At 39.3% G+C, this 15,633-nt stretch overlaps 2 protein-coding genes across 2 annotated transcripts; both read left to right on the top strand.

The window, feature by feature from the left end:
- The first annotated feature begins 1,243 nt into the window (after nt 1–1,243).
- On the top strand, nt 1,244–5,069 carry LOC128601535 (solute carrier family 35 member D3). Its single transcript, XM_053614798.1, has 2 exons — nt 1,244–2,072; nt 4,232–5,069. Exons 1-2 carry the CDS (start codon nt 1,637–1,639, stop codon nt 5,029–5,031), a joined length of 1,236 nt encoding a protein of 411 aa, XP_053470773.1. The 5' UTR covers nt 1,244–1,636; the 3' UTR covers nt 5,032–5,069.
- A 6,260-nt stretch (nt 5,070–11,329) lies between these two features.
- pbk (PDZ binding kinase) lies at nt 11,330–15,154 on the top strand. The gene is made up of 8 exons (XM_053614244.1): nt 11,330–11,384; nt 11,526–11,596; nt 13,036–13,129; nt 13,217–13,356; nt 13,453–13,622; nt 13,803–13,932; nt 14,035–14,214; nt 14,718–15,154. The coding sequence occupies exons 2-8, from the start codon at nt 11,530–11,532 to the stop codon at nt 14,945–14,947; spliced, it is 1,011 nt and encodes a 336-aa protein (XP_053470219.1). The 5' UTR covers nt 11,330–11,384; nt 11,526–11,529; the 3' UTR covers nt 14,948–15,154.
- Nucleotides 15,155–15,633: the final 479 nt, after the last annotated feature.

Here is a 15,633-nt window from a genome sequence, read left to right as displayed (position 1 = left end):
GACAAATCAAGGGTCTTTATATCCTTGGATGTGTTTAAAGCTTTTTAAAAAATGTAAGTAAATTTACTGTTTCTCTCACTGCTGTTGAGATGTTCTTTATCTTCCCGCAATCTCCAAAGGACTAAGAGGAAAAGTGCCCTTTTTCTCCCAGGAGGAGTGTGTTGCGCTGAATGCAAATCACCATGCGTAACATAATAAAGATGCGATCCCTCCTCCGTAAGGATTTGCAGCCTGCATTAAACGTGAAGAACAGGGAGCAAATATATAAAGCCTAGACATTATCTCTTCTTCTTTCGGTTAACATTCATCTTTGAATATTGCCCAACATCTCGCTTAAATAGTAGTGGGGTCTGTGTGTGTGGAGGAGGGGGGGGGTCAATGTTCTTTTGACAATGTAACTTTTCACAATGTACTATATATTGTGTAAAGAATAAAACTAGAGCTGCAACTAACGATTATTTCCATAATCGATTAGATGGCCAATTATTTTTCGATTAATCGGATGGGGGCGGGGGAAACTTTTAAGTAAATTTTTTTGTTTATTTAAAATAAAATCCGCAAACTGAGTGTTACAAATATAAAGTTCAGAGTAAAACTTTACACAACTGTTTGTCCAATTATATAAGACTGAAAAGAACCCAGTACACACACACACACACACACACACACACACACACACACACACACACACACACACACCAGAATATAGATTATTTATTTAGGACTGTAGTTTATTTCTGTGCTTTTGGTGCATCCATAAAAATAATGCATAAATACTTGTAAACTAAGTATATAAACAGTAAACTGTAGAAAGTCATTGTCGGTGATTGGATATTCTGGCTAGCGGCGTATGACGTCATGCGTCGTCGACTAGGAAGTGGATTATACTTCCGGGAAGTAAAAAACTCGCTAGTGTTCCATTTGAGACGATATTACCTTTCTAAAATACATACACTAGATGGTAGAGTACATGGTGCATAGTGTAAGTGTACAGTTCGTCATTTGGGACACAACTTTAGTATTTACTCTCTGAAGCCTGTTTTCGGAACAGAAGTAATGTAATGAGTAAATCTACCCCGGGCCGTGCGCAGACAATACTTGTAACCACAATATTTTTGGTTACTACTGTACCTGTTTTCATTTTTACACTGCTACACCATCGTGCTCTTAATAAACTATTCAAATCTATGGTAGTGGTGGTGGTGTTTCAATATATATATATATATATATATATATAAGTAAGTGAAAGTAAGATGATTGGCTGCAGTGAGTCTCAGTCTCAATCAGCCACGTGGAGCTGCAGGAGGCGCAGTGTGTGGCGCATTGAGTTCAGATCAGCACCTCCCGCGCGCGCACACACACGTACACACTCAGGGTAGGGAGGACACGCACACACACACACACACACACAGTTTTTTTCCCCCTCTAAATCCGGACAGAGTGTAGAATGAGATAACAGGGCTGCAGGAAATCCCCGGGATTCGTGTCACCGGGACAGTGGGATGAGTGAGTCTGAGTGGATTTGGACTTTGATGCAGCATTTCGGAGAAATTTCACCTGCCAGGTCTCATTTAGCGCTCGGGCAGGAAGGAGACTGAAATTTTCTAAACTGAAAAAAGAAATAAAAAAGCGCACGATGGAAGTTTGCAAAGGGAGAATGCTGGGCATCTCGGTGGCGATCGCGCACGGCGTTTTCTCCGGTTCGCTCAACATCCTGCTGAAGTTCCTCATCACCACCTACCACTTCACGTACCTGACCCTCATCCAGTTTCTGACCAGCTTCACGGCGGTGATGACGCTGGAGATCCTGCGCCGGATCGGTGCCGTGAACATCCCGCCGCCGAGCGCGCGCCTGGTCCGGGTGTTCGCCGGAGTGTGCGCGCTCTCCACGCTGCAGTCCACGCTCACCCTGTGGTCTCTGCGCGGCCTCAGCCTGCCCATGTACGTGGTGTTTAAGCGCTGCCTGCCGCTCGTCACGCTCGCTGTCGGGGTGTGTGTGCTGCGGGACGGAGCGCCTTCAGTCGGGGTCACCGTGGCTGTGCTCATCACCACCGGCGGAGCGGCACTGGCGGGTAACTCACACACACACACACACACACACACACACAGACACACAGTACTGATTAAAATAAAAACGCATTAAGATCCATTCAAATCTCCAACTGCCTTTTTAACTAGTTTTGTAGTACCTACACTGGTGCTTAAAAGTTTGTGAACCCTTTAGAATGTTCTACATTTCTGCATAAATATGATCTAAAACATCATCAGATTTTCACACCAGTCCTAAAACTCGACAAAGAGAACCCAATTAAAACGAATGCGACAAAAACATTATACTTGGTCATTGATTTAGGCTATTGAGGAAAATAATTCGCCAGCGTTGACAAAAACATCATCTCACTATACCCAAACACATTTCCAGGATACAATCAATCAGGAGTTCTCAATCGTCGAACTGTAAAAGAAACTCCACAGTACTGATTTACTCCATGAACATCATTTCAGTGAGGACAATATAATTAACATCTTGTCTGTTGATTAGAGCAAGTTAGGGTCCAATTTGACATAATTTCGACATGATCGGCGACTTGTTTTTAAGATTTGAATTAATCTCTTTTAGTTCAAGTGACCAGCTAAACAGGCTAAAAACTATAAAAACACAATAAATAATAATAAACAACGTTGACATTGATGAGTTTTTGTGATTTACACACGATTTCCCTTGGCTGTGCCTCATGGACTCCTGTGGTCCACAAATCCCACTTTCAGAACCACTGCAATAGATTATTTAGTTGTGCTGAAAAAATAAAAGTGTCCTGCAATAGGTGACCATGTTTAGAAACCTTATGAAAACCAATGGTTTCGGTCATATTTTTAATGTCTATAAATGCTTAGTGATTTGCTGACACGTGGTGATACCTGTGAAATTCTCCGTAAAGTACAATGCATAATTTATCATACCGTCATATTGATCAGCCATAAATAGGCTTCATTATTATTCATTGGAGCATTTCTATTTTCTTGTAGACACTCAGAAAGACTCTTAAACCACATAAGATCTGACTGATTGTGTGTGGATCCTGTCGATTTTTCAAACGAAATGCAAAGCGATATAGAAAAACGAACCCAATACATTGAAAATGGCAAAATGTTGCAATCATATGAACTGTTAAAATGATCCGTTTATATATATTATACTGTATATTTCACATAGAGCGAGTTTATTAGGTACCTAGCAGTGACACTTAGTGGCTACAAGGTAGGTGTGCCTAAGCCAAAGACAGGATTCAAATTTTAGTGAGGACATTCGACATTGCAGAAATGTGTCATAGTTAATATATCAATGATGAATGTGTACTTCATTCATTCATTCATTCATTTTCTGTAAGCACTTTATCTTAATCTTGGCCATTGTGGATCTAGAGCCTATCCTATGAACATCATGTTCATCATATATTATTAATGAGTAGCATTAGTTCACAATAGAACACAATACTGTAGAATAACTTAACAATGAACTAACATTAAGTGTTTATTCATAGCCAACTATGGATATAACCCTGTCAACTAGCAAGCTCACTTGTCTAGCAATGTTACAAGTCGTCCATTTTATTTTTTTTTTAAATTGAGGTTTGCATTTCACAAACTGAAACACTCATGGTTATATCGTAAGTTACATTAATGCATACATTTTTTTATCATATCTATATCTATGAATGTTAGATTTTAATATGTTAATACAGTATGTGCACTTCCCAACAAGAAGTTAAAGTCTGGTATAGTGTAGCATTTCATGAAAACTCAACCCAATTGGCGATTAGGTCTGTAGACAAATATATAATGTGTCCCCCCCGAGCTGCTCTGGGGTCAGGTGAGAACCAGTCATTACTGCTGATTGGGTCTTGGAAGTTTTTCCTCATAGTTGACAATATAATGACACCACATAAGGATGTTAGTGTTTGGATATATAAGTTGACATTTGGATATAAAACAAAATGGTCCAAACTACTACGGTCTGGACTTCCTCATAGCTAGTTACAGCCATGCTACCATGTAGTGACACCTAGTGGATGCAGTGTACGTGTACCTAACACTTTGTAGGTGTACAGTCACTGCCTGTAACCATCTTTTGCTTTGCACAGTTTATCAACACTGTGCATTGAAAGGGTACCACCATAGGTGGTGACCAGATATTATTTTGATATTGAATTTGATATTTTCTTTGGTGCAGGTGCAGGAGATCTCACAGGCGACCCCTTTGGCTACGTGACAGGCGTTTTAGCTGTCATTATCCACGCCTCATACTTGGTGCTCATCCAAAAGACGAGCGTGGACAGCGAGTACGGCCCGCTGACAGCTCAATACATTATCGCTTTGGTGGCCTCACCCGTGCTGCTTGTCTGCTCCCTCGTGAGCATGGACGCCATCGACATGTGGACCTACGAGGGCTGGAATAATCCATCCATCACTGGAATCTTCTGCGTCTGCGTCGTGATTGGCTGCGCCATGAACTTCACCACACTGCACTGCACGTACATCAACTCGGCAGTGACGACCAGCTTCGTGGGGGTGGTAAAGAGCATCGCTACCATCACAGTGGGCATGCTGGCTTTCAGTGATGTCGAGCCCACCAACCTGTTTATAGCCGGCGTGGTGGTCAACACCGTCGGCTCCATCACCTACTGCATAGTGAAGTACTACGAGACCCAGAAGAAGCTCAGCTACCAGGACATGGACAAGACCGTGAAGGACGAGGAACCACCCGGAGAGCCATACGTGGATCCTCCTTCCAAACCTGATGGAGATGTGGAGAATTTTCCAAATGGCTGCCTGACTGAATCGCAGGAAGACAGTGACCGGGGTCATGTGTGTGAGTCTATAGAGTTACAAACATCAGCGCAGGTGCCAGAGAGCAAACCTGAAAACCAGAATTTAAGTGACAATTTTGTGGGCGTGTGGAGATCAGTGCGCACCTTAAAGTTCCTTAAGAAAGACACTTTACTGGATAACATGGAGGTGCAGAGTCCTTGATGAAGGTTAAGAGAGATGCATGCTAAGTTAAAACATTCTCACAGACTGACTGTGTGAGCAAGAGGAATGTTGCCTTTTATTACTCACTCTCTTAAACCTGGATTTATGGAAAGTTAGTATTTTTTTAAAAACACCTTATGATCTGTTTGTATGTTGGCTGAAATCATATATTGGCTGTTTTTAAGAATTGGAGTTTCACGATGACTGATCAGTTCTCAGTGTCTTATATGGCAGTTGACTGATCCACATTAAAGGAGTGTATATCATCAAAAAATGAAATTTACACAGTTTTACTTATAACTTACAGCAGATGTATTTGATCAGCCAAGACTTGTTTGGTGTCTGAAGTTTGCTTATTTAGGTCTGGCAAATGTAGCTAGCAAGTAATAGATGTCTGTCTCACCCAAAATTGTTTCTGTAAATATCTATCTGTCGTAAATCTGATCCTGGTATTCAGTGACATCACACACGGACTTGCTGATGCGGTTTAGGCATGACACAGTCTGACTTCCTGTAATCTATAAACATGGGCAAACTTCACAGTGTAACTGAAAACTGTAACAGGACGGCCATCTTGGATAACCCAAAATCACTTTTCTCCTTCGTGAAATTTTGCTCATGCGCTCTTAGAAAGCGTTATTCAAGTGATCCGCTGAAATTCACTGGATAATTAAGTATTCTCAGCTTCCAAAAGAATTCTGCTTATAATGCGTTTTGACAGCTAAACAGGTTCGAGATTTTCTAAACAGGGTTTAGTTGTATATTCTAGACCTGACCTATTCAAACTTTTTCCCAATGAGGCCTACATCTCAGTTTTTGGAGAACTTGCACTACTGTCACCACCATCCTACAAAAACAAAGTTATGTATGTATATAAAAACAGGGAATTTTGACTATTTTCGGCCAAAAGTTTTCGATAAACACAAAACATCCATTTAACTCGACAGAAAATGAGGGTGCTGCATCAGTGCATCTTTCAAGCACTACAATCACGGGCCAAAACAGTACAAGTGTGAAACGGGGGAAGGGGCGGGGCTGCCAGAGAGTGTCAGTTAATATCAGCGAGTTCAAAACACCTGTACATGTCAATTGGCTCTGTTGTTTTTTATTTTAGAAAAAATATGGCATTTGGCATGTTTTCCCCATATACTCTAACGTTAAAATCTGGATTGCAGATACAGTCTTTTAAAAATGTATTTTTTTGGTATTTTCCATCTCACCCTCTATTCTAGACAAACAATATAATTTTTTTGAAGGTTTTATATTTTGTTATATTTTTTAGCTCCATTTTATAAAGCAATATCCTATTGATAAGACTTCATTCTCAAGAATATTCTTCGATTATCTTAAAAATACGCAATAATTATTTATTTTTTAAATTAATATAAATTCATTATTATTTCATTATCATGTGACGTGATCACAACACGCATTCACCCAAAGCCCTCTTTGATTCATGTGCATCGAACGTGAGTACAGCTAAAAGGTCTCATTTACCAACAAACATCACTGCAGTTTTGCCAATTCAAGTAGTTTTCTGCAAAAAAAGCACAAAAAAAAACCCTCTGCAAGCATTTTTTGGCCGCAACAATCTCATAAAAACTCAGCGAAATCCTGCACAGACTGACTATTATGTCAATTAATAATAACAATGATGGTAATACAAATCCTTTTTTGTTTGTTTGTTTCAACCATTAACAGTTTGGCATCATTTCAGGATTCCAAAGTCTAAAGGAGGAATAGAATCAGAAAGCTGGAAGTGATGCGGATGATAATATAGTTCTACACTGAACTTAAATTTGTAAATACAGGCTGCTTTTTAACAAAATCATTTATTTAAAAAAAAAAAAGGAGTTAGTTTTGTCGTTTGAGGCAGTATATGAAGGTTTAAGCAATGATTAGTTGAAAAGAATTTACATGAGACTTAAATTTTATGTTAGCAATAGTAGAAACACTGCGATGGACTGGTGTCCCATCCAGGGTGTATTCCCGCATCACACCCAGGGTTCCTAGGACAGACTCCGGATCCACTGAGACCCTGATCAGGATGAAGTGCTTACTGAAAGTGAGTCTGAATAGAATCATAGCTCTGGTGCAAACGCAAACTTCACACATCAGGCATGTCTTGGCTCATTGACTGTATTTAAGGGGGATTCCTGTGTAAATTTGATGTTTTGCCAAACCATTCTTTTAATGACAAAAATATAACTAAGAAAAGAATCATTCCGATTTTCTGATCATTTGTGAATCTGATTTCCTACCTAGTATATTTCTAGCATTTTATTTGTATTTCCTGCACGCATTTTGTCTGTCCCGGTCTGGGTTCTGTTCGAGCTGAGAAAATGAGATATCAAAAAAAGAAGCCATGGTCATTATGTGCATGTGTTGTGTAAAAGTAATCTCAAACAAGTTTTATAGGAAACGCTCGAAATGCTCATGTCACCATTACCGCTCGAGCGTTTATCAGAGATCCCTGCCAGCTGCCCTGCTCGCGCTGTCATTAATGAATAGTTCTGATTACACACGGATGACTGTGATAAGGGTAACTGAACATGAAAACAATCTGGATTCACTCTGAAAGATCCACTCAGGGGGGCAAGAAGACATTCCCTTATCCCTTATGTTGAAGTCAGCATCATTAGATAATATTACCTCAGTTTATATAGTTGAGGGGGGTCCGAGTCGAGAGACGCCGGGATGCGACCACCTTCTGAGACCGTTAGCATTGCGATTCTTTTACTATCTCTGACTCGTACGAGTATGTCTTTGTGATTAAAGGAGCCCATATATGAATGTGAAAACTTCCCAGACTTTTTCTTTATCCCTTAATGAACCACAGATGGGTTTAAATCTTTTCCTTTTTACTCTTAGTAATATAATATAATGACTCATTTTGCATTTTGTTGCAGTTACTGGATAACAAACCTTGGGTTTTGAAAATGTACACAAACATAAGGGGTTACATTTCCTCTTATCTAACACTCATACACAGAGTGGATGTTGTCCCTCTAGGCGCACAAAAAACTCACTAGAAAAACCGAACACGAAGAGCAAAGAAAATCGATTTCCAGGCAGTAGGAGATCAGCAGTGGTGGCTCGGTGTTCAACGTTCTATATTCAAGGAATGCTCCAGCAGTTTTCAATCTCTTAATCCACCACACCTTTATGTATGAGTGATTACCACAGACGATCATTTCATCACATTTCCCAGTACTGAGAAAATAAAGAAAACAAAAAAACGTTTATTCAAAACTCATTCATAATTGAAGTCTAAGAGCAGTTGTTGAATTGAGTCGATAAACTTTTATGCAGAACTGATTGCATTAATTCGTCCATTAAAGTTATTTGAAAATGAAGCGTTTAGTCTGTATAATTTCTCCTACTTTTTTCAAATGGAAGAATTTGTAGTTATGTGCTACTAGACTTATTATCTGTGTGGTGTTTCGCATGTTCTCCTCATGTCCATGAAACCCTTCCATTGGGTTCTCCAGTTTCCTCCCAAATCCCAAAAACTTGCAGGTGGATTGGCTACTTTATATTAGCCAAATGTGTGAACGAGTGTGTGAATATGTGTGTGTGTGTGTGTGTGTGTGTGTGTGTGTGGTGCCCTGCAATTGACTGGGATCTCATCCAGGGTATATTCTTGCTTCGCACCCAGTGTACCAGGGATACAGGACAGGATCCCATATGGAGTGACCCTGACCAGAATAAAGCAGTTACTGAAGATATATGAATGAAGGAATGAAGGAATGAATGATTTGAATCAAAGGGATTTGGAAATCAAGCCTTAAATTACAGAAATTCTTCAGAAGGATGAATTTGCAGTTATGTGTTACTAACGCTAGTTGTGTTGGTCTGTTGGACACAATATAATTTCTGGGAAAGTAAATAATAACATTTTACTGGGTTTGAAAGTTTCTCTCACTTTCTCTCCCCCTTATCTCATTCTGCCTAGTTTTGAATTTGCATAATGTAGTGGTGTATTTTTAACATTTAACAGCGGTGTTAATGGTGAGCCATGTGCTTCATTCGCTTATTGCTTATTAGGCTTCTTGAAGATGTTCTCAAGGGAGGCGATCAGTTCCAACTACTTAACACTGGACACTAATACAACAGGACCAGTTGCTTGTTGAACATCAGACACTGATGTTGGGTGAGGAGACCTGGTGTGGAGTCGGCATTCCAACGGAATTCAACAACTGCCCTTAGACTTGATTTATAAATGAATGGCAGTGAATTGAATTTTATGGGGGGGGGGGGGTTTTCTCTGCACAGAAATGTGTTAGAATTTTTTTTGATAATCCCCAATAAGCTACAGACACAATAAATAGAGTTTAAGTAAAAAAACAACAACAGGAATATTCCTTTAAGAAATAGTTGTTGGACCTTTGAAAAGCGATGTTAATTCTCCACTGCTCAGATTTGTGCTTTGATTGGATTCTGCCTAACACTGGATAAATTAGTGACTGGAAGGCGAAATGAGGGCAAATCTAAAGTTGTCAGTATAAATAAACTCCTGTAGAGAGGAGAACAGAGAGACATGTTTAACTCTGTTGGAGCTGATGTAGAGGGGCTTGTGTTAATCCCCACAGAGAGTGTGTTCAAAATTATTTAAAAAAAAAAAAAAGAAGAAAAGTGTATAAAGTATGTCTTTTCTGACAAAGTTCCACGGTTTCCCAGCTTTCCATGGAAGAGAAAATGCTAATACAGGAGCATCAGCGTCTTCACAGCTTCATCTTTGTGTTATATCAAAACAACAAAATGTGCCTGCATAACCAAAAGTTTGAAACCATCACCCCAGGTTTCATTTTCACTTTCCCCGTATAACTCCAGTACACCCCATGAGCTCTTGCCATGTGCAGTTAGACCAGGTTAAAAGCACCATATGATGCATTATATTTTTTGGCTCAGGGCATATTATGTGTGGATCATTTAGCAGAAACAGTTATGACAAAGGACCTAGAAGGCAAACACATGAAAAGTTAATGAAATGAAAATTTGACCTCAGAGTAACAAAAGAGAGACAAAAAAAGAAGATCCTGGTTTCCTAGGAGCATCATAAAGTACTCACATACTGTACACTAAAGTGTTAGAGAGAGTGTTCACACTGATCCATTTCACTGCAATCTAGCAATCTACAGAGCCGTGGCTGGGAAAATGGGCCCTCATCTCCATACGGCCGATCAATTGATTGTAGAAATAATTAAACGAATACTTTGACCAAAACCAAAATGTGTTCAGTGGGGTTGAGGTCTGAGCAAGTTCTTCCACTCCAATCTTGGTAAATCATGTCTTCATGGTGCTTGCATTGTGCACAATGGTATTGTAATGCTGGAACAGGTTTGGGCCTCTTAGTTCCAGTGAAGGGAAATTGTAAAGCTACAGCACACAAAGCCATTCTATACAATTATGTGCCTCCAACTTTATAGAAAATGTTTGCTGAAGGAATGCATATTGGGGTCCATCAGGCGTCCAAATAATTTTGGCCATATTGTGTATATTTTGTAAATTGCAATTTAAAGTAATTATCATTTGTTATTAAAAGTCAGCATAAAAATTCACGAAACAATTCCAAATCACTGGTCAAAATATCACAAACTATCTAACTATAGGATGGAAAACAAAACAAACAAACAAACATAGTAATAAACAAACATAGGACATTTGAAAGCCGAAGGAGTCGACTCTTATTGGTGAGTTGATTCAAGTGATCTGACTCTGAATATAGTCCTGGCAATTATCCACTCTCCAGTTTTCCAGGAAAAGCCTTCTGATATAAGCCTCCATCTAGTGGCCATTGATAGGTTCTTCATTTAAAAAAAAAAAAAAATTCACATATCAATAATAATTTACATTTACATTTTGAGTTAAAATATAAGAATGGACTATAACTATAACTAACGATTTAACACCTTAACGAAGAACTAAAACGGGTACAATTTAATGATTCATCCAGTGATAGTGATTTAAAACTACTTGACTCGAACACTGTTTAACCCAAGCGCCAGTATATTTCTGCTTCCCTTCTCACTAGGTCAGGGGAAAATATATCATTTTTGAAGATTTAGACTAGTTTTCGAAACTCAGTTCAAAGTTTGTCGCTGTGTCCTTAACTGAACTGTCATCATTACAATTTTTCCCCTACCCGTTTTGTAAGATTTTGAAGATCCCGCCTCCTGTGCTAGTATTGGCTGTGAGTTCAGCCTTAAAGCGACTATTGGAAATTGTAGCCAATCCTAACGCAAGACGCTGTAGCCTAGTAGCCAATAATATCGCAGCAGCTAATCCAAACGGAAGAGTTTTGAAAGACGGGCGCGGATTTTCAAAAAAAAAAAAAAAAGAGGAAGAAACAGGTTTGTTGCTAGCTGAGTAAAGTTAGCTGTCTGACTAAATAATATAATAACGACAAAATATTTAACATTATATCCATATAATATATAAATATGTGTTGCTGTTTGTTTAGCAGTTACAGTGTTTATTGCTTGTAATTTCAGTAAAATGGCCGAGACCAAGTCACCGGACGCGTTTAAAACTCCGTGTAAACCGGCGAAGATGAAGAGTCCAGGTAAAACATCATAAACTTAACGTCTGAATCTTTACAAATTTTTCTACTTTACTACTTAAAGATTGTATTTTTTTTTTGTCGAGTATAGCTTTTATTGTTGTAGCTAATTAGCTAACTAACACTAGCATCACCTAGTAATGAAGGGCTAATCCTGGTGGCATGGTATCTAGTTTGCTAAGCACAGTTTTATATTCACGAGTAATTTAACCTTAATAACGCAATTTTATTGATTATTTTATTCAACAATGTCCGTTTAGATATTTTCCAAATAAAAATAAATTGCCACCACTTGCATGGAAAATTATAATGATGGCCATAGATAGTAGAACAACCAGTAAATAATACAGCCAGTAAAGTAAGTACATTTATTTATGCAAATTAAACACGCAGAAACTTGCATACTACGTAAAAATATAAATATATTTCAATGTGAAGACACTCTTGGGAAAGACTTACAGGGCAGTTTGTTGAAATATAATTTCTTTATTGTACAATAAAAACAATATACCTGCACTGTTTGATTTAAAAAAAAAAAAAAGATTTCTATCTCAGAATATAAGAGGAAAGATTCTGCTAGTTAATGATCTGTGAGGTGTAATAAACAGTATTAGTGGAAGTTGAAGCTTTGGATGCTGATGTGTTTGAGCGGAGTGTACACATGAAGAGGGGAGAGAGTTGGACAGACTAAAACACTGCTTCGTATACGTACAAGGGAGGAACGTGGATGCTTCCATTGTTCGCCTTTTGTTAACAACAATCTAGTCAGATGACTGTTATGAGTGATGAGAAAAGCAATTAACTTTATAGTCAGTGTTGTACAGGGTGTCCCAAAAGTCTCCATACACAGAAGAATGTGTTTGCCAGCACCACGTCGGTTGTACCTTCATCAGTGGATGTTCCAGTCTTTTTGAATTTGTTAATAAGTTTGGAAACAGTGTCGTGTGTGTGATTTGCTTGGCATGTTTGCTGTTAAAGTCCCTCGCAACCTTGCGACAGGTTCGCAGATTGAGGTGGTGTTCTCTTTATTTTACCGGTTGGAGGTTGGGAATTACGTTGCGGGAAATTGCGACCGTGAGTCAAATGCAGCATGATTCCCATTGGCAACACGATCAGCAAGTAGTTGAACAGCATTGTGGGTCGTGTAGGAAACTGTTAACCAAAGTGAAAGCAGACGAGCTAGGCTTACTTGTTTTAATATGCACGTCATTTTTGGTGGATTTTTTATTTATTTATTTTTTTTAAAGAATAAACATTCCTGGAGAAAAACAGAAAATGTATACAAGAGCAATCCAAAAAACAAGTTCACTTTGAAGCAAAGCAGTTTCACAAAATGTACTATTTTACTGGCTTCATGACTTTCATGAAAACTGTGCTATTGGATTGAACAGTTAATTGTATAATACTCAATGGTTAACCCCCCAGCCCCCCTTTCATTGCAGTTAGTGCATGTGGAACCCCAATCACAATTCCAGCGTCTCCGTTTATGAAGAAGCTCGGCTATGGCACCGGTGTGAACGTCTACCTCATGAACAGGTACGCTTGGTCGAAATCTCTGATTTGATTATTCAATGGATTGAAGGAACACCGTTAACACTGTACGGTCTCGAAATTGTTTTCAAGAAATGGGAAACAGACTCAGTCGCCGTGGGCCATTAAGAAGATCAGCAGCAAGTGTGCAAACATTCACAAGAATGTGTACCAGAAGCGGTTGTGTGAGGAAGCAGAGATCTTAAAGGAACTGCAACACCCAAATATTGTTGGTAATGATATCTTTCAGTCGCAACTGGACTTTGTGTACATTACAGGAGTCACTTAGATTGTTGCTCTTCTTCTTCTTCAATTTTTTTGAATGACAGGTTTCAGAGCTTTCACTACCGCAAAGGATGGCTCCAAGTGTTTGGCAATGGAGTACGGAGGGGAGCAGTCTCTCAATGACCTCATTGAAAAGAGGAGAGAGGCGGGCTTACAGGCCTTCCCAGTTGCCACTATTGAAAAAGTGGCTCTTCATGTAGCTCGTGGTTTGCAGGTACTGACTGCACAGATAAAGCCTTCTTCCTTCCTGTTATAGTTATCCATCATCGTCTGACTCAAACGTTTCGACACACCTGATTGTGTGTGTGTGTGTGGTTTTTTTTTTTTTTTTTTTTTTTGTCGTCCAATAGTTTTTCATTCCACTGTATAACAAACACTACAATTTTCCCTTTAGTATCTGCACAACGAGAAAAAGCTTCTGCACGGAGACATGAAATCCTGCAACGTCGTCATTAAAGGCGACTTTGACACGATCAAAATCTGCGATGTCGGTGTTTCCCTTAAGTTAGATGAAAATATGCAAGGTAAGTAAACCTTAAGCGCAGGTAAAATAAAATTTATATTTAAAAAAAAAAAAAAATCAGTTTGTAATCTGTTTGCTGTGTTTTTCATTTGTGTCTCTGTAGTGAGCGACCCGGAGGCCCACTACATCGGCACCGAGCCGTGGAAACCCAAAGAGGCGCTGGAGGATGGACTAATCACAGACAAAGCGGATATCTTTGCGTATGGACTCACCCTATGGGAGATGATGACTCTCTCTGTGCCTCACCTAGAGATGCTCGACAGTGAGGGGGACTGCGGCGATGGTTAGATTCCATTTTTATTTACACTGAACATTTACTACCAAAGCTCAGTAGTGTTTATGCTCATAGACATCTATGTATGTGAAAATTACAGGCATAATAATTATTATTACTAAATTATCAAAAAATTCAGTTCCATGATACTTGGGTGATTTTCTATGGAGATGTTGCCTCATGTTGGGAAGGAAAGAAAAAAACTTGTTGAACTTGTCATTCAGTCAGTGAAGGACTTTGGTGTCTGAAGTTTGCACTAGAGCTACTAGACTAACGCAAGATGCTAGGATTTGTGTTGTGAAAACTAGCATTTAGCATTGGCTCGATATCATTTACAGAATATTGGTCCTTTACTGTATGTCCATAACGGTTTTTTAGTGAGCTCCTGATTTGAATCAGGTGTGTGAATAACGGTGAAGTGATAATCCAGGACCAGAATAAGGAAATGCTGATTATATGGCCTTTTCTCTATTTGAAATATTTTATAAAGCGTCCACTTTTCTCTCCTCTAGACGACTCATTTGACGAGGACGACTTTGATGAGGATGCGTATTACGAGAGGCTGGGAACCCGACCGCCACTGGACTCTCTGGGCAGCGCCTACCAGAGGATGGTAGAGCTTTTCTGTCTTTGTACTGAAGAAGATCCAAGCAAAAGACCATCAGCTGCTCAGATCGTTCAGGCTCTGGAGTCCAACAGCCAGCTGGATGATGAACGCAGTGAGGTGATTGTTATAGATTAACGTCTGATGGGTCTGCTGTAGTGTTTTCTCACTGTACTGTCAAGTCTGTCTTTGTTTCAGTGTCAATTCTTTCCTGTCCTGTTTTTAAACCTCTCCCTAAAAACTATACAGAATTCACTCTACAGTTATCACCTACAACTTTATTATTGGCTTTACTGGATGTAGATTTAGACTTGTGTTCCAGTTATTAAACATTAATGTAATCTGTTTTGGTGTATTTTCTTGAATTTTGAAGGGGTAGATTTTTTGTAGATTGTCTAGCATCATGCACTTTAGCACTTGCTCTACTTATATAGTGAAAGGTGCCGTAGCTGGAATACGGCATGGGAATCTGGACTGCAGTGATGACTGAATTAAACACATTCGTATTAACACCAGAGTTTTGGGCTGGTGAATTTTACTGGACACCAGTAAACTGATTAATCCTGTTTGTACATAGGAAACAAAATCTATCTATGGCCCTTTAGATTGTCCTTCAAGCAGAACCCTTAAAATCCATGTGAAACCCCTTTAAGGACACCAAATACTTAACTATCCAGAGAACCCCTGAGGAACGCTGATTTTTAAGAGTGTATAGCAGGCTAGTGTTTCTGCTTTTGCCTTTAATGAGACAGTCCAGACCTGGCCAAGAGCAGATACTGGACATGTAGGAACTGATTAGCGATGGTGTTGGGGCTGTAATGGAT

The sequence above is a fragment of the Ictalurus furcatus genome, chromosome 25 (genome assembly GCF_023375685.1).
Source record: "Ictalurus furcatus strain D&B chromosome 25, Billie_1.0, whole genome shotgun sequence".
Classification (NCBI taxonomy): Eukaryota; Metazoa; Chordata; class Actinopteri; order Siluriformes; family Ictaluridae; genus Ictalurus; species Ictalurus furcatus.
Note: the sequence above shows the minus strand (reverse complement) of the source record. Positions and strands in the feature narration are given on the sequence as shown.

Coding starts and splice junctions, on each gene's coding strand:
- LOC128601535 (XM_053614798.1), top strand. CDS start 1,637: ATGGAAGTTTGCAAAGGGAGAATGCTGGGCATCTCGGTGGCGATCGCG. Junction 2,073..4,231: donor CGGCGGAGCGGCACTGGCGG/GTAACTCACACA, acceptor TCTTTGGTGCAG/GTGCAGGAGATCTCACAGGC.
- pbk (XM_053614244.1), top strand. CDS start 11,530: ATGGCCGAGACCAAGTCACCGGACGCGTTTAAAACTCCGTGTAAACCG. Junction 13,357..13,452: donor GCAACACCCAAATATTGTTG/GTAATGATATCT, acceptor TTTGAATGACAG/GTTTCAGAGCTTTCACTACC. Junction 13,623..13,802: donor ATGTAGCTCGTGGTTTGCAG/GTACTGACTGCA, acceptor TTTTCCCTTTAG/TATCTGCACAACGAGAAAAA.